At 46.4% G+C, this 19,126-nt stretch overlaps 1 protein-coding gene across 12 annotated transcripts in view; it reads right to left on the reverse strand.

Moving 5' to 3' along the window:
* The window catches only part of NAV2 (neuron navigator 2), a 690,492-nt gene that overhangs the window by 255,191 nt on the left and 416,175 nt on the right, over positions 1-19,126 (reverse strand). Inside the window, exon 1 of one of the 12 annotated variants that reach the window (XM_074372245.1) lies at positions 13,977-14,063. The exons of 10 other annotated variants lie outside the window; for them this stretch is intronic. In XM_074372245.1, coding sequence (XP_074228346.1) covers positions 13,977-14,048 — 72 coding nt within the window. In that variant the 5' untranslated portion in view covers positions 14,049-14,063. Of the gene's footprint in view, positions 1-10,169; positions 10,178-13,976; positions 14,064-19,126 lie in introns of those variants that run through there. One more of the 12 variants, XM_074372249.1, reaches the window with a different exon arrangement.

The raw sequence follows: 19,126 nt of genomic DNA on the forward strand, positions 1-19,126 counted from the left end.
AAATTGACTATACTTCAATTTAATTAATTAATTAAATGAAAAGAATAAAATAAAATGGCACAGTAAGGACTCCTTCAGAAGCTGGTTGTGAAGGTTCAGTGCAGCACCACCTGGAAGCCCCGGGCCTGACCCTCAGAGGGGCTCAGGACACAGAGGCAGCAGGGTGGTCAAGAGGAGGGCTTTGGAGTCGACAGACTGCTTTAAATCTCAGCTGACACGCTGCCTACTACCTCTGGGCCCTTGGGCCGGGGTGTCCTCACTTACAAGAGGGGGATAATAATATCTACACCATCAGGCTATTATGACAATGAAACAAGTTCATGTACCTAAAGGACACAGAATCTGATGTGTGCTTAGTGTTCAGTAAATAAAGGAGAATTAGAAACGTGACTCCCAGCACTGTAAAATGGGCCATAACAAAACCAGCCATAGCCTCTACTCTGAACCTCCAGGACACACATGACTCAGGGACTCCCCCTCCTTCTCCCTTACATGGAGCAATTTCAAGAGTCTGGAGCATCCCCATCTGGAATTACAAACTGTGGTGGACTGCTAAAGAAGCAGTCCAGAAACTGGCCAGGCTGGTACATAGAGTGAGGCATCCTTCCCTAAATAAACAGGAGATACACCCCCCATGCTGTCTCGAGCTCTGGAGGGATCCCACTGGCTGAGGGCCTGAGGGACTGTGAGAACATTCCAAGGTTGAAAACCATCTGCCCCACGACCACCAGCTAAGGTGAGAACAGGCCATGGACAAGGATGCTGCTGGGTGGAAAGTGATACTGGTACCCCTGCTGACTCCCCTCCTAGGTGATAAAGGGTATATAAAGTAGATGTACTCTCTCTAAAGCCAGCTCCCATGTCTGTACAACCCAGCAGAAAACTAAGGTCAAGCAAGCTTCTTTCGACAGATACGTCCACACACAGCATGGAGTCCTGGTGAGGCCACATGGCTATCTGGTATACCAGGGGGACCATTTGAAGTTCTAGAGTGGTCAGAAATGGCTCTGCCAAAGAAGTGAAACTCTCTACCCCAAGCTGTCTAAAATAGGAGATCTTCTCTCAACTGTAATCTACCTATCCACAGTGGCCAACTGATTCTTCCCAGAGCACAGCTCTAATCCAATCGCCTGTTCAAAAACCCCACTGAATTCAAGGCAGACTTTTCACACTGCGATTCAACGCCATCTTCTCATCCATCCACTCCTCTCTAGCCTGCGCCCGACCTTACAGGAGAGGCAGTGCGTGCGAAAGTTAGGGGCACGGGCTTGGGAACTGACCAAGTCAACCTGGCCTTTGGCAAATGAATTTCTATTCACCTCTCTATATCTCAGTTTTATCCTCCATAAAATGGGGATTATACCAAATATATGATAAGGCAGGGACTGGCCAGCTGTGACCCAGGCCAAACCCAGCTGACCACCTGTTTCTGTAAACAAAGTTCTATGGGGACCCAGCCATACCTGTGTGCTGTCCGTGGCCGCTTTCATACCACAACAGCACAGGTAAGTAGTTGTAACAGTCTTTTGGTCCACAAAGCTTTAAATATTCACTGTCCAGCTCTTTACAGAAAAATCTGCCAGCCTATGTTACAGGGACTGAATGACATAATTCAGCTACACGCAGCAAGTCCTGAGTAAATAACTATGATTACCCCAAGAAAAACTGGACCTCCTGCTTCCCCATCTCTGAACTCCTGCCACCCTCCCACCCTGCCCCCCCGCAGCCTGAGTGCCTCCACCTGGGGTCACCCAGCAAAACTCCATTCCGATGCCAGACCCTTCATGAAGTCACTCTCGATTTCCTGACTGCATCCTGAGCTACGCGTGATGCAGAGACTGCAGAGAATGTGTCCGCTGGCACCACCTCCTCCCGCCACCATCAGATTTTAGCAGAGACCGTGTCTCGCCCATCTCTGCCGCACAGAGGAGCCTCTCACAGAGTGGGCACACGGCAGGAGGTGTGTAAGTGGCTGCTGGAGTTGAGCTAAACAGAGAGAAAAAGGGCAAATCCTTGGGAAACTGATTACATCGGAGACTTAATGTGAGCTCTCAGCGTGTTCTCAAACCAGGATCTCAAATTCCTTTATTGATTGAAAAGAGGAAGGAATCCAGAAAATAAATCACTCCATAGCTTAAGCTCATTAATCAGGACCCACTCAACAAGAATCATTAATTATCTGGAGTTTCCGCTCCCCTCCCTTCCCCCAGCTCTTGACTGTTTGAAGAAGTGAGTCACAAGAAAACACCTAGATTTATTTTAATACAGTTTTCACAGGCCATGCTAACCACTGACATAATTCAGCCCCATCCCTCTCACTCGCTTTTTGAGTAGTTCATGCAGTGAATACCACCGTTCCAGGGAGCAACTTTGGAAAATAAACTCACAGTATCCTTAGTCACAGACCGACTCCGTCAGGTTCAGGAACGCAACAAGAATGGAGCAGTTTGTGCTGGAAAGCTTTTAAGCAAGGGCTAAAGCATGCAGGGCTTCCTCTCTAAGCCTCAGGTGTCCAGAATCCATTTCTCCAGAGTCTCTCCTTCCTCAGAGTCCTGAAGACTGAGGGCTGCTGTCGCTTTTACCCTGGAGCCCTCTGATCCCTGACTGGTCAACTTTTAGTAGAACTGGGTAAGACAAAGAAACACACACAGTTCTAGAAAGGAACAGAACCACCAATCCCTACTCACAACTGCAAATCATCAAATCATTCCAGAGAGAAGATTCTAGAGGGAAAGGCTCTAGAATCATTTCACACTAGTATCTGAAGGAATCTTTCCCACTCTGATCCATCTCACTGAGTTTACCACTCTCCCCACCCCCTCCAACGGGAGACCCAGCGCTTCAGAAGTGCTCAGTGAAGGAAAGGAGCTGCTGTCAAAAGAAAAAAGGGGGAAGGAAGATGATGACAGCTAAAGAGCGAGTTCGTTTTGATTCACTTTATTACCCCTGACAGAATTTCAAGGAGTGTGTCATTTGTTTGCCTACAGCTCCACATCATTCCATATCAAACAGGCTGAAATCAAAGAGGGAAAGTCTTGACAGATCAACTGAAGTAAAGAATCTGATTATTAATTGTAACAACTGATAAATATTGCACTAAGGGGGATGTTGCTAAGTTTATACTGCAATTAGCCCTCAAAAGAATGGGGGTGGGTAGCTCTAAAGAAGGAACTTACCCCAAAATTCCAAAAAATAACTGCACCCGAAGTTGTTGCCCTGACAACCACTCTAAATCCAGACTGACAGCCGGGCAGCCCGATGGATCCAGAAGGCAGCACATTAGGACGGCCGTTCCAGGAGGAAAAGATTTGCAATGTATCCCTTAGCAGGAAATGACAGTGTGAAGATGAAAGATTCAAGTAAGCCAGTCTTTTAGCATCTGAGGTGGTTTCCAGTCCATCAGTTGTAAAGAGGACATTACAGTTTGGCTTCTACTCAAGAGGTCTTGCTCTAGACTTTGGTGACATCACCAGTATCATACAGTTTCTATGACTGAGCAGTGTGTGGTCAAATTCATTCTGACTGTTCTGAAGTACGAAAATGATGCTGCAACAATATTATAGCGTGTTCACCCCGTACACAAAGAATATCACGAAGAATGATTATTCAATTATTCATAGTTTGAATTCAATCAAAATGCACCGTTTGTAATTATGGGCAAAGCTGGTGACACATTCACCTCTGCATCCCCAGCAGCTAATAAGGAGCCAGGTACCTACCCCACAGGTGGCCACACGTCCAAAGAAACTTTTAACTGCCTGGGGTGCAGTGAGGGGCCTGAAGTTAGCTGGCAGCTTTTTTCCACTTCTGCTCTCTCCTCACCAGAGTCTAATATATCCTCTCTTGATTAAAACCACTGCTCTGAAACATTCAAATGGGTGAAACAGTGTCCCCAGCCCTAGACATTGGGGAAAAAAAGGGGGAGCACAGAGCAGTCAATCTTTTGCTGAAGGCCACACAGCATAGCAGGAGCTGGGCCTTAACACTCCCCCTACTCCCTGGTTTCTCAAAGGAAGAGTCCAGTTCTGCCCAGTCTCCCTGGTCCTCACTACATGCCCACCCTGGAGGACAATGACTCTCTTCCATCCCCATCTTTGCCATCTCCCGACACATTACTCAGGTCATTTGTGGTTTTCGGTCAACCACGGTAACCGTACGGCAGTGTGTCTGCAGTCTTCAGAGCTGGCGTGGACCAGGGCTGAGATCTGGCTTGCGTCTCACCAGCCAGGTGGCCCACGGTGAGTCAGGGCCCACCGAGCATGGGTGCCTTCACTCATGTGGGGGTGATATGCAGGAGTGCTTTACAGACAAACTGAAAGCATATATGCGAGTGGTTAACACAGTGCCTGGAGCACAGTAATGAGTAAGTGGTGGCTATTAACAAATTAATAAACATGGCTAAGTTTGAGGGGAATAAGTCATTCTAGATCGCTGAGCGCTTACAATTCTGAAAGCCACACAATTTTTAAGTAAGTCCATTGGGAATCCTTCCCAAGTGGATTAACCTGACCTCTGCTTTTTAAATTAAGCCAAGCCCATGTTTTCTCGAGGACCCAAAGACATCACCATGAGTAACAGCATTTTGATGCATACAAGGATGCCTTTAGGGCTGTGGAGTTGCTGGACTGTCTTTAAAAGACCCCAGAGTCCTTTAAAATTGGGTGTAAAGTTAAAGGAAGTACTGTTCAAGCAAGAGCCTTGATAGGACACTTCCGTCAATGAAAATACCTAGCAGAACGTCCGCGGCACCCCTCTGAGCTGCTCTGAGGTTAAGGAGGGAAGGATTTTTGGCTCTCAGCTGCTTTCCAGACAGGTAAGGCTGCTAAAAGGCTGGGCTCCAGGAGCACAGAGATGTGACAAAGTTCTGTATCTCCCACCCAAGCACATGCAGAACAGTCCCGCCAGCTCTCGCTCTCAACAGCACTTTAATAACATGGTTCACAGGAGCTTGTTTATACAAAGGAGTATACATCCCTGTTGGGACCCAGACAATAGCATCAGGGAAGGGAGGAGCCCACTGCCAGTTTTTCTCCCGTTTGACTGCCAGTAACCTTCTTGCCTGCACAACAACCAAAGATCCACCCTGACACCCTCCCGTATGTATGTTTTTGTTCTGAAGGGATGTGCTCAGGTGGCACACACTGCAAATGACGGGAGGAGGGGCAGGGCTTCTAGCTAATCTGGATCTCCATCTTGCTCTCTCCCTACTGGCACTGCCCTTCCTCCTCCTTTACTTCTGAATGATATCAAGTCAAGTTAAGGTGCTTAGAGCCCCAGGCACACCTCGGTGCACTGAGCAAACATTGCCCAAGAACCTACTGGTTCTGGGGTCCTGCTTCTGCTGCAGTCTTGTGTAGGACGGTAACTACCATCAGCCAAACTTTATGATGAATTGATAAAGAGATGCCTTCTAGAGTCAGACTGCTTAGGTTCCAGATATGCCTCAACCACTTCCTGGCAGAGTTACCCTGGGCAAGTTCTTTCAACTGTATCTCAGCCTCAGTTGCATCATCTGTAAAGTGGATCGACTACCTATTCTGGTGAGACTGAAACGAGATCATCTAACAAGGTGCAGCGCACAGTAAGGGCACACAGTATGTTCATGCTGATCATTATGACCACAAAGTCGATGACATGCCATGTGAACACTTTGCAAACAATGCCTTCCTTTAGTTCCCAACTCACTTGTGAGCAAGGTATTATTCCCATTTCATAGATGAGCAAATAGAGGCTCTCAGAGGTGAAACGACTTTCCCAATGTAACACAAGTGTGCAGCATTTGGAAGCAGTAACTTGGGCCCCCAATGATGCTACACTGCTCCTCAGAGGCCCACAGAGACCCGCCAGCCACAAAAGGGTATGCGTCAGGGCCATGTGGGGAAAGCAGCAAGAGAGAGCAAGGTTCCCTGCACCACAGCTGCCAGTGTCACCTGCTCCTGTCCCTGGGGACAGAGCTGGCCGCTTGTCACTCATGACAAACATCCAAAAGAGGGGCTGACACTTTCCCATGTCACCAAAGCATAAAGCAAACACCATTTCACAACAGGGTCACTATCGCAAAGATAAAAATGCCAATATAACAGGAGTTACTAGTGCAGGGCTGCGCACAAATGGAAAATGTTCGGGAGGAAAGTCCCCCAGTTCCTCCAGCCTGAGGTGGGCAAGGCTGGCCTGCGAAGGGTCCCATGGCCACACAATGGTGGCATTGTCTGCTGGGAACACCCACCAGCACCAGGTCTGTGTGCACTGCAACTCCGGAGGTTTTGAAACTGTGCCTCGAGAAAAATACACCAGGCTGATGAATGTGCCGCGAGGGACTGTGAGATCTTTAGGATAAGCACACAGGAGCCTGCTTACCCCACACCTTGGGTTGACTCACCTACGATGTCTCAGATGCCCCTTTCCTGCACTCTGTCCCCCAGGATAGGCTCTGCTTTGCACCACACTTCACAGGTCCTTTAACCCTTGTTTCTGCACTGATCGCCACCACCCACACACAAGGGGGGATGTGCTTCTGCTGAAGGCCTACTGTGTGCCAGACATTTGATACCTGTGATATCACCTACAACCTCTCCCCACTGGAGTGACAGCTCTTGGAGAACAGAAATTCTTATCTGTTTCACACACCGATTTTTTCCCAACATGCAATTTAGTACCTGGCACATAGTAGGTGCTCACTAAACATCTGCTGAATCCATGAATCATTCCCATTTTACATCTGGAAAACAGAGGCTCTAAAAGCTTAAGAAATGTACACGGGTTAACACAGCTAATAAAAGGTGATGCTCCATTTGACCCAGGCAGCTGGGTCCTGCAGCTACCAGCTCTCACAACAAATGTGTAGCCAGGTCTCCTGAGGGCGTCCCTGCAGAATCAAATAAGGCCAAGTGAGGATGAAGACTATCACTGGTGGCTTCAGAATAAAATCCAGTTCCCCTCTGCAGTACTCTCACTCACCTACTCCAAGATCTACATAACATCTGACCACGAAGTCTAGCGTTTCTAAGAAAGGCAAATGTCAGAGCCCAAGTGCAATTTCAAGTGTTTTCTCTCCCTCCCTGTGTTCATTAGAGACTGACTAATTAGATACATTCTTCTTCCAAGTGCTTCCTCTGTGGCTGTGATGGGAATCAGGTCCCTCCCGGCGGGCTCAGAGAGGGGAGAAGCATGCTCTTTCAACAGCAAACATTCCCAAACCTAGCCAGAGCTCGTGAGAGCTACCTGGCAGGCGACCACACCTGAGGGGCTGCTGACCACCTGGGCAATACTACAGACCTCCCTCTGGTCTGGTCAGGAACTGAACTTCGAAGTGTTAGCCTCCCTCCAGTCCTCCAAACCTCCACAGCTGCCCTCATCTGCAGACTGCACGGAAAGGGATGCCCGCCACTCTGCCTCTCGGTCACCCTGGTCCACCCTGAATGCCTCAGCTTAGCCCTCTAGGCACAGGCTCTCCAGGATTTGGCTTCACTGAGTCCAGGCAAGACCTTGGAGTCCTGGGTAACCTGTGGCAGGTTGCTTAACCTCTTTGAATCTCAGTTCCCTCTTCAAAGGCTTGTTGAATGCATGAAGTGAAATATTAGACCTCAGGGATCTCACACATGTTTGGACACAGTATGCCAAGGCTTTGTGATCTTGGGCAAACCACCCCTCTCTGAGCCTCAGCTTCCCCATCTGTAAAACGGAATAATAATCTATTATATATTATGAAGACTAGTGTGAGAACTAAATGAGGATGTAAAGTGCTTAGCACAGTGCTTGGCACATAGGTGGGACTTTAAGTGTTAGTTTCCTCTCCTGCCTCATCTCCATGGCCCCAACCCACAAATCCCTCCAGTCCACCACTCACACCACGGGCTCTGGGCCACGTTAACCTTCACACCCTGCTGGTGGGTTTTCCAGTCTGGTGTGTCCTCTTTCACCCCTTCCATTTAGTAGGATGTTCTTTTCTAGAAATCAGCCCTGACTGCCAGGCGTCTCTCCCTTCTCTGAAATCCAACTACACAACAATTAAATAAGCCCCTGGGCCCAGTCCCCCAATCTCTGTGCCTTTGCCCCGACTATGCTCTCTACCAGCAGTGCTGTCTCTACCCCACCACCTGGCAAATGCTGAGCTGGTGTCTTAAAACGCCACTCAATCCCTGTAAAGCCATTCCCAACTCACTGTCTCACTCCCAGCAGGATTTCTTTGTTCCTTCTTCTTGGCTCCAGAAACACTTCACACAATGCCTTCATCATGACCACTATAACCATCCACACCTCAACTGGGGGCTTCTCCAGAGTAGACAACAATAGTGAAACACTAGCACAATGCCTGCCTCGCTGCGGGAGCTCAATAAACAAGCACTTATCGACCTACTGCAGGGTCAACAGGCAGATTGATGGAAGAGAAGTGGAGGGACAGACCGGTGAATGTTCAGGTGGATGGAGAGATGGATGGATGAATGCATGGGATGGATCAGTCGATCTGTTCCCTTTCACTGCCTAGACCATGCATCTTTTAAACCAGTTGTAGCACAGGGCACAGAACAGGCATTGGCAAGTAACACTTTGCTGTGAAACACACACACACACACAACACACACACACACACACACACACACACACACACACACACACACCACCCCAGCGCGGGCTTGTACAGCTTAAGAGAGTTGATTCTTAAACTTTTGGGAAATTTGTGAGTTAGTTGTGAGTTAGTTGTTAAACAGTCCTTAATTATAAAGCAATTATCAGAAAGAAAAATTAAGAAAACAATCTCATTTACAATTGTATCAAAAAGAATACAATACCAAAGAATGAGTTTTCATCTTTGGGCAGTTGTTTTCTGGTTGGTCAACTCTGCCTTACAAGATTGGCCTAAGTTTATTCTAAATATTTTCTGAAAGGACTAAAAGGATCTGAACGATTAGACATCCTGATCTCGCTAGAGTTGTCTTCTGAGGTGATTCTGAATCCCAAGAGACCAGTTTATTTTGTAATTGTAATCCCCAATTACAGTTACAGAATTTCAATGATAGAGGAATCTCTGGTGATCTGATACAACCCTAAATTTATAGTTGAAGAAGATGAGGCCAATTTCAATGAAATTACTTTTAGGTTCTCCCCAAACCTAAATATGTGGCATTTTATGGATCTAAAAATAAATATATATATATCCAGTAAATCATCCATGAGGTTATAATAAAAAATACATGAAGCAGATAAAAATGTGCTCTTTGTATGACAAAACTGAACTTAGAAAATTAAACATTCTAAAAAAAAATTCAATCTAAAATTGTTTAACATCCCTTTTCCAATTTTATTGTGATTTAATTTACATATATTTTCATTTGCACATATTTACAATGTACAATTTGATTGGTCCTGACCTATTTAAACCCATGAAATTATCACCACAATCAAGGTAACAAACATTTCTACCAGCCCCCAAAACTTCCTTACAATCCTTTCTAATCCAGTCCTCACTCTACTACCGTTCTAAGACTAACACTGATCTGCTTTACATCATTAAATATTCACTCGGGCTTTCTGAACTGTATATACATAGAATTATATTTTTAAAAATTTAAATTATATAAACTTACAATTTTAAAGGTGGTAAGAAATATTCAGAACTCTTCACCTCCTAATTATCTTCCTATAGTTTAATGTAAGTTATGCTTTTGAGGTGATTACATCTATTACATGTATATGAAATAGTATAAAATGGTATTACTACTGCACATCGCTTGCCAACTGTGTTGAGAGATGTCACATTTGGTAGAAGGACAGCAGCCCAGGTAGGAGGATTTACCTCCGAAATCAGCAAGTGCTACCTACCAATTGTGAGCCCACAGCCAACTGCCGATAGGCACACACAGGTGAGACAGGGAAAAAGATGTTCCTTGTCCCCCACCCCCACCACTGTGGAGGAGGTTTCTTTTGTTACATAAAATAATGGGTATGGTATGCAAATTTAGGGGAATGCAAACTGAGCTAAATAAAATGTTTGCATCAGAAAAAGAGGATCCAGGGAGAGAAAGAAAGAAGTCTGGAGCCAGAATGACTGGGAAGCAAAGAGGCTGGGGAGGAGGGAGAAGCCCCCAAGGCCAGATCGAGGGGCATTTACTGAAGCTGTACATGATCCAAACTTTCCCCTGGGAAATCTTCAATAAAATTCATATTCTTACCAGTGCTTTCTAGGGCAAGTGGAATCCTTCTTAGGAAGGCAGAGAGGTGCCAAGTCCTGCTTCCCAGTGGGTGAAGCGACAGGAGAGACAGAGAGCCAGAGCCACGATTAGGTTACTCCTGGTCAAGAGTGATGAGGTTATGCGCGGAACAAGCAGGTGGATGACGAATTCCCCGTATTCCTATGCAGCACCCCACAGGGCACTTGGTATCAGGCACTCACTCAAGGAGTGCTGGCCAAAAGGCCCTCTTACCTGCCTCATCCCTCCTCCTGCACAAGCTGCCTGGATTCTGGCATTGGTCTCCCAAATATTTATGGTCAGCAAGCTGCCCCGCCTCTTCCTGCCCCCCACGCTGATTCCACCACCCACCGAGGTATCCCAGCTGGCCCTGCTTGGAATGCTTACCCATTCCCAGGCCCCATCCCAGCCAGACCCTGGTATCAAAGCTCACCTGACCCACATTCCATTCCATGGGGCTTCTTAGGTCCCATATATGCAGCTCTGCCAGGGATGGCCCAGTGAGTCACTGCTCCCAGCTAACATTTACATTCCCAATGGAATCCTCAATGTTTTACCGCCAGGAGAGGGATATGAGGAAAGGCAATCACTCTGGCAAGCTTGGGAGAGAGGGTTTTGAGATTCTGTTTGTTTTTAATAGTAAAAGAGATTTTAGGGCCCAATCAGATTACTGAAGGTGAGTGGCTATATGAAAGCTATAAAAAGCACACTGCTTATTAAAATATACAACCCCCAGGACAAACTATGTGCAGTCTTGCTAATCATCTGAGGATGCTCCCTTACCTAGGAAACCTGAGTAGTGGATGACAGTTTAAGGATTTTCCCTGGGTCAGGATTCTGGAGAAGATTATGCAGCTGAAGCCAACTGACTCATCAGGGAGAAGCAGATCCAGGGAGGACCACAAGCAGGGGGGAGGGGGCAGTCCCTTTCCTTGCATGAGTGGCTGTGACTGAAAGCAAGGCGGCAGCAGGGGGCGGTGCTGCTCTGGTTCCACCAGAGGTGGAATGGCTGAGGGGCCCCAGAAAATAAATGGGGTCCCATGTCTCCCTACTTTCCCCTTCTTCCAACAGGTTTCTGGTTGGCTGTAAGGGATAATATCCGTGAACCCTCTGAACTGTATCTTAGTGACAAGGAGAAAATGTGTGGTGGTTATGCGTGTGAAGTGTGATCTGGGATTAAATCCGGGCTTCACCTCTGAATGTACCCAAATCCAGGCAAGTCATGTAAATGCAAGCTCAGTTTCTCCTTCTGTAAAATGGAGATACACCAATGGCATCTCGTGCACAAACACATTAAGGACTGATGAGGAAGAAACAGGCAGCACCTGTGAGCCCACATGCCCAAGTACCCAGTGAGGGGTAATGATGCTTATTAAGGAAGGTCCAGGTGCTCCAAGTCAGTGGGCCCAGGGGCACCTTGGCAGGTCTGAGATCCTCAAAATGGTCAGAGGAAAATAAAATGGCAGAGAGCTTCATCCTACTGGGCAGAGAGGCCCTAGGCCTGGCAAAGACACTGCTGGGCCATTTGTGGGGAAGCTGTGTGACCAAGATTTAAAAATGTCTGGAGGTAGGCAGTTCCCAGCAGAGGCTGGTGTTGCCCTGCCCCAGGAAACGCTGCCCTGCTCCTTCCCCCAGCCTCCTTCCTTTCTCAGCAACTCCATGGCCAAGAGACTTGGCCACAGTGGAAGTCGTTGTGCCCCGGGCCCCTCTCCAGCCCAGGTGTCAGAGCTCTCAGGCCTGGGGAATCTCAGGGGCTTTGTGTTTTGTATTTTTATAATAGGCTTTTACTAGGAAGACTACCAGATACCGAGCTGGCACCCAGGAAAGAAGGGGCGTCTACCCTACCCGGGGGACAACCTGGCCCAGAGCACAAAAGAACGACTTGCACAAAGATACTGTTTCTTCTACAAAGTCCTGGAAGAAAGCCCCATTGATTCATCTCAAGAAGAAGCATACATAAAGTCCTAACAGCCGCTCGGCCACCTCCTCCCATCTGCAGTGTGTATCATTTACAAAGCTCTTCTGCAGATACAATCTCATCTGAGCCACACCACAAACCTGGGAAAAACGGGAGATGGCCGCATTCTCCCCGCTTCATAGGTGAGGAAAGGGAGAGCTCGGCTGGTAGAAGATTAACATCAGCACTGTAGCCCAGGTATCCTAACTCAGTTCAGCCACCTAGGGTCAACTGGTTCAAACCCCAAGCGAAGTCATTGGCTGGCTGCGATGGGGAGGAAGTTTTATGATGAAACTGGAGGGAGTCTTCTCTTTCTCTGAGAAAATAGGAATTCAAGTTCTATGTCTGTCCAGCCAGGCTCAGCAGGAGATGGAAATCCCCAGGCAGCACGTGAGATGTGTTCACCGAAGCTCAGAACCACATACCACAGCCTCCTCCTAATGTAATGCCTATTTTTAACACCCTACCTCAAAAGAAATTTCTTCCTTAGGGCAGTGAACCTAGATCCTGGAGCTAAAATATCATAGGAATAACCCAAAGACACCTCCATCAATCCCATTTGGCCTGAGCAGTACTAGACGTCGAAAGCAAAAGACACATCAGTGTCCAATATCCCAGCAGCCCTCTACCTTTAACGAGCCAACATACACGGAGCACGGAGACCATGAAAGAATGTAAAATATCTGGAGGGCTTAATAAAGCAGCTCACATGGAAAATGGCCTCAAATCTGCATCAGAAAGATAGCTTCATGCAGGGAGTTCTTTCCTACATCATTCATAGCAACCCCATTCATATCCTTGCACATAAAAGGCAATACAGACTACCCACTCACCAAAGCAAACATTTTGGGGGCTTAAATATTTTACTATCAATCATTCCAAGGTCAGTTATACATGGTAATCATTAAACAGTTAAGAGAAATACATGCTTCCCTAGAAAATATGTCCTTACTATGCCTTATAACATAACATTGCCTAGAAAGCTGGGCTGTGGGGAGGGGCAGGGATACCTTTTGGGAAGGGAGGATAAATTACGTGGCTTTTTGCTTGCTTAATTAAACAGCAAAGTGACTGTTATGATTGTCAAACAGGAGCATCCCCTCTGCCACAAGCATTGGGACTGCCATCAGCCTAGGGTCACATTAACCGTCTCAAAGTGAAGGACACATAAAGGAAAAAGAAGTACATCTTGCCTTTTTGCTCTTGTGTTTCAGGTTCCCAAACGGATTCCCCACAATGAATGGAAAACCACAGAGGCAGCTGCTCTCTGGCTTGAAAGATCCTGTCCAGGATGCCCAACCAGGGGTGGAGGAGGTCAGCAGTGTCCTTCCTGGGCCATCTCTGGTCCCCTGGCATGGGAAATCACTTCACATTACCTCCCAAACAAACCCTTTCTGCGGTGCAGCCCTCTGGAGTCCTCCCTTGTATCTCTTCAAACCCTTAACAGAGGTCAGGCTTTCTCCCTTTGCACCTGCTGAAGCCTACAATTGAGAAAACAGACCAAGACCTGCTACACCTGTTGGCATCCATGACCCTCTGGATTGTTACATTTGGCTTATGCAACTCTGTTTTCCAGGCCATCAACAACTTCCAGACAGATTGAGACTTGTCTACCTGTTCTAAAAATACACCACTGGGTCCCTACCCTGTGAGGACACAGGAAGCAAAAAGCAACAACCAGGGGGCAGTCAGCTGAGCGAAAGGCCCACTCAGAGCGCTCGTGGGTGCACCTGGCACAGACAATAAACTAGAAAATAAACACAAGCCCGATTCAAGCAAACGTCATCATCTCTCCCCAGGGGCCCCTGCCAGCAGCCCTCCAGGTTGCTCACCACTTTATACTGGTCGCAGGAATCCCGACTCTGGCCCCGGGCAGGAACCCACAAGCTGATGGCAATAGGCATGGCTCAACCCACAGCCCGTGGTGCCTGTAGTCAATGGCCTGCACTCTTTCCGGGTGTCCAGTTCAAAGCACTGCCAAAGTGTGTGAAGCCCCAAAGGTTAATTTTAGCTGAAGTCACGCTCCCGCTGTGGGCAGATGTTCTTACATGGGCCACCCCCCGAATAGCGGCAGCTTATGTTACCCCAACCCGCTGGGCGGCCCTCTGGCCCTCAGCCCCAACTCCAGGCTGCGGCAATTCTTCCATCTCCATCTCCCCCAGCACATTCTCTTCGCCCTCCAAAATAATCTGACTCTGTTTATATTTTCATGACACACTCGAGGGGAATAAATCACAGTTTCTTTGGCTGCCCCGGCCAACCAACCTGGGGAATCGCTCCCCCCTCGCCCATGCTTGGCAAAGGCTGGACAGGGAGGCTTGAGGCCAAGGAGCTGCACAGACGTCACCTGAACCAGGCAGCACAAGAGCGGAAGCCTGATGTGCTGTCATCCTCTGCAGGGGGCTTTTGAGAACCTTTGTCTAAGCCATTAGTTGCACGGTACCCTCCCGACAATCTCTTTATCAAAGGGAGGCACAAGGAGCCTACCCTTCCATTTCTCTGAAAGGCTGATGGAGAGGAATCTGCATGTTTCGCCCCAAAGGTCTCGCTCCTGCAAAGGAAGGGAGTGGGAGCATTCATTGAACGTCGCAGAGGTTTTGAAAGGCTCTCTGGGCATGTGCAGCCCCCGGATTCCAGATTCCAGCAAGTATAGACTTCAGGAGGAAGGGCGTTAGAAGCAGCCTATTTCAGGCAGGCCTCGCTTCCTGCTAAGCTCAGCAACTGGGACCTGGGAGCTTACTGAACCTGTTTGTGCCAGGGTTGCCTGCTAGACAGAATTTCTGATCTGCTCTCCAGATTGGCTTTTTCCAATGTGACAGGACCAGGGAAAGGCTATTGAAAAACTGAACAAATCCAGAGTGGCCTACTGTGATCTCCCAACAGATTCCACAGCCTACAAACTTGCAGGCAAATCGCTGGTGTACACTGTTTGAGATAAGCATTCAGGCCACACCCAGAAACTGCTCCATGTAGAGTGCAATGCAATGTCTTGCCCCACCTGAGGGCTACCTGTTACACACCCAAGGCATCCGAGGCCTCTCCTTCATAAGACACACTATGCTTGTAATGACTTCACTCATTCAAGTATTTACTGAGAGTGAACTCCGAGGCAGGTGCTCCCCTAGGCTAGGAGGCAGCAGTGAATGAAAGTGCTCCACGGGGCTTTATTCTATGGAGGATGACAAGTGGGAGAGACAAAATGGCAATAAACTAATCAGCAAGTTAGTATCAGAGAATGACAAATGCTATAAAAAATGCAACAGAATGGAGAGGAGTGGAGGGGTACTATCGATGGCAAGGAAATCAAGAATGGGCTCTCTAAGGAGCTGACGTTGAAATAGACACCTAACTGACAAGATGGTGGCAACCACGCAAAGACTCAAGGCAGCGGTTGTCCCAGACCAGCACTTTCAGCATCACCTGGGAACCTTTTAGAAATATAGATCCTCAGGGCCCACTCCAGGCCTCTTCAGTCAGAGACACTGAGATTGGGCCCCAGCTGTCTGGGTTTGAGCAAGCTCGCCAAGTGATTCTCGTGCACACCACACACTTTGGGACCCACCAGTCTAGAGGAAGAGCATTTCAGGTGGAGGAATCTCTAAGTAACAGGTATCTGTGGTTTTGACTCCCAGCTAGAATCCCCAGCCACCAGCCCAGTACCTAGCACATAGTAGGAATCCAGTGTTTTTTGACTTCTTGCCAAGCTTTGAGCCCCACCCCCCTGGAACTCAAATGAAAATCTCAGAAAGATATAAATCACGAAAGTGTTAAATTCATAAAACTTCAGAAAAGCACCCAAAAAGGAACAGGAGGAGGTCATGGAGGATTCCAGGTGGCCAGTGGGAAGCTTTCTGTAATATGCCTGAAGCTGCCAACCGCTAAAACCGACTCTTTTCAATTTAATAAAACTTGGCATCACAAAGTTGGCAATTAGATTTCCTGTAAAAGGCTAAATGCGGTGGCCTTCTGCTTCCTGGATTCTGAAATTCAGTAAGAAAGGCATTAGTGTGTGGCAGCTGGGATAATCATTTAATTGATCTCTTCCACCCACAGAAGCCTCCCTTCCCTGCTTCAACTGGCTGAATTGTAAATCAATGTCACCTTCATTGTGAGCATGAAAAAGGCAGGAAAAAACACCCCCTCCCCAAACTAAATAGGAGTCAGCTTCCTAATGGGGAATTGGTGAGACTCTAAATGGGTGCTGCCAATTCTCCCTCTCTGGATCTCCTCCGGGGCCACCCACACAGTTCCCACCCTGTGCAGGCCAGTGGGAGCTCCAGTGACATGCAAAGCAGGGGACAAGGCGCTTTCCATGAGAGGGAGTCTATGACAGAAAAGGCATGGTTGGGAGTTACACGACAAGCAAGGGAGGAAGGCTAGAAAGATCCCTGTGGTAACTGATTAGAGTTGGAAGCTCTATGTATAAACTAACTTCAGTTTATAAACTAAATGATAGCATAGTTTATCAGTATAAACTATATACTGATCTATACAGTACCTCAGTATAAACTAATGTTTAGCTTAACCTAGACACAATATTTACAGATCCATCGGTTAGTATGCACATATTCATCTTCTGTTTTGTCTACTGAAAAGATGTAAAAACAAGGATATCCCAGTAGCAACAAGCACACCCAGTGCCCATATCTTGGTTTCTAATATCATTTACCAGGTGGGCCAGGAACCAGGGCTCCTTGGAGAAATGGCTGATGCTTGGACTGGGACATGAAGTATTCGAGACAGGCCTGGAGCACATCCTAGAGCCAGAAAGACAGGACATGTCCCCGCACCAAGACATATTGATGGGGGTTTGTCACAGGGACACAGGAACTCACTGAAAACGCTCCCAATGGCCAAAGCTGGAACAACTGAGCAACAAAAGTTAACGAAGCAGTATCGGATTAAGACCCAAAGTGTGAAACGATATCCATGAATCCATACTGATACACAAAAAAGTTGTGTCAATAAATAAATGAATGGGGAGGAGAGAAGACTCTCCCATGCAGAAAGAATTCCAAATAAATTATGAAAATATTCTGTTCTCAAGGAAGTGGAACAGGAATCGCCAACCTTTAATCACGGGCTGCACTGAGAACAGTAACGGGAAGGGTGGGGAGAAAGAGTAACTTTACAGGGAAACCTGACAAACGTTAACCCAGCTGGCTGATCAAGGTTAACATCCACATCCACAAGTCATGCTGGGAGCAAGCACCCCAGATGTGATGTCAGGAAAGTGGCACTTGTACTCTGTGGTCTTAATCTCCCAAAACGTGCACAGTCCTAGTCTCATAGTGAGAAAAGCATCAGACAAATCTCAATGGGGAGGGGCCAGCCTACAAGATATCCACCCAGTACTCCTAAAAAAATAAACAAGTTTCTTCTGCATAGCACAGCGAACTCTATTCAATATCTCGTAGTAACCTATAGTGGAAAAGAATATGAAAACTAATATATGTTTATGTTTAATTTTGGTATCTTGGGGTTGAGAGGGTTTTGTGAGAGGATGCGGGGCAGATTACTATTTACTGTATTTAACTTTTTCTTAAACACACAGACTATTAAAACGAAATCCAAGTGTTAAAGAAAAACGAAAGAAACATTTCATAAAGAAATAATAAAAGTCACAAGTTTTGAAAAGAACAAATATATGTATATGTATGACAGAAACATTATTCTGTACACCAGAAATTGACACAACATTGTAAACTGACTTTACTTCAATAAAAAAAAAAATTAACTAAAACAAATTTTTAAAAACTTGCCAGGGTCATCAAAAACAAGGAAAATTTGAGAAACTGTCACAGCCAAGAAGAGTCTAAGGAGATATGACAACTAAGTGTCATGTGGGGTCCTGGAGTTAATGACAGTGTTTTAATATCGGTTCATTAATCATAGCAAATGTACTATAGCAATATAAATTGTTAACAACAGGGGACACTGGGTGTGGGGTATATGGGAACTCTCCGTACTATCTTCACAACTTTTCCGTAAATCTAAATCTACTCTAAAATTAAAAGCTTATTTAAAAAGATAACATACAAAGCTCCACAACTGGCTACAGTGTGCAGGTTTGAAAACTAATAAACTCTGACACACTCATGGATAGACTGTGGATTTAGCCATTTCCAGGACAGAATGCCTCGCCTGAAGTTAGATTTGAGATCACAAGATTTCAGAAACATCATTCACTTGTGCGCACACACACCATATGTGGGTATTATATATAAAGTTTACACCCTAGGTTTTATGTACAAGAAACTCTTCCTGCATGGGTGGATTTCCTTAGAATGCTCATTAGAAACTGTTAAGGATAAAAGGACTGAAGAAAAAAAGCCGATTCAGAACTTCAGGTTTTGCTTTGATCCTTTCAAAAGGGCCATGAAAGAACTATTTGTGCCCAAAGAGTAAGTGCTGGGAATCTCCCAGTTAACAACCCTGGGCCCCAATGCAAAAGATCCCATTTATTCTAAAAGATTCCGCAATTGATGTTTCCTCACCTTTTTAAAAAAGAAAAAAAAAGAAGGAATCAAAATGCCTGAGGTTCCGGCAAGTTGACCAGATCAAAATGTGACCTGAGACATTGTAATTAACAATGTAAATTTGTTTAAAAAAATGTAAATTTGAACACACTAGATCCTAAGATCTTCGGTAAGTAAAAGTGTCTCCAGAATGAATGTAATACTCAAGGGTCCCATGGTCTCAGATTTTTAAGGAAAAAAAAAATCCTCCCTATGATTGGAAGCACAAGCTAGCTTTTACTAGCAATAGGTGGCAGCATTTCTGTTCTCTGGGCCACATTCTACATAATTGTACCAACTAGTAATGGACAATTAGAAGACAAGGGTTTTTCAAGGTCCTACTGCATCCCTTGTTTTCCATTAAAGGATAAACTCTTTCTACAAATCACTTCTGCTGGAGATAACAAAATCACATCTCTCCCTTAAAGAAAAAAAACAAAAGAAAAAAATAATAAAGTGACAAA

Source organism: Camelus bactrianus, chromosome 10, assembly GCF_048773025.1.
Source record: "Camelus bactrianus isolate YW-2024 breed Bactrian camel chromosome 10, ASM4877302v1, whole genome shotgun sequence".
Classification (NCBI taxonomy): domain Eukaryota; kingdom Metazoa; phylum Chordata; class Mammalia; order Artiodactyla; family Camelidae; genus Camelus; species Camelus bactrianus.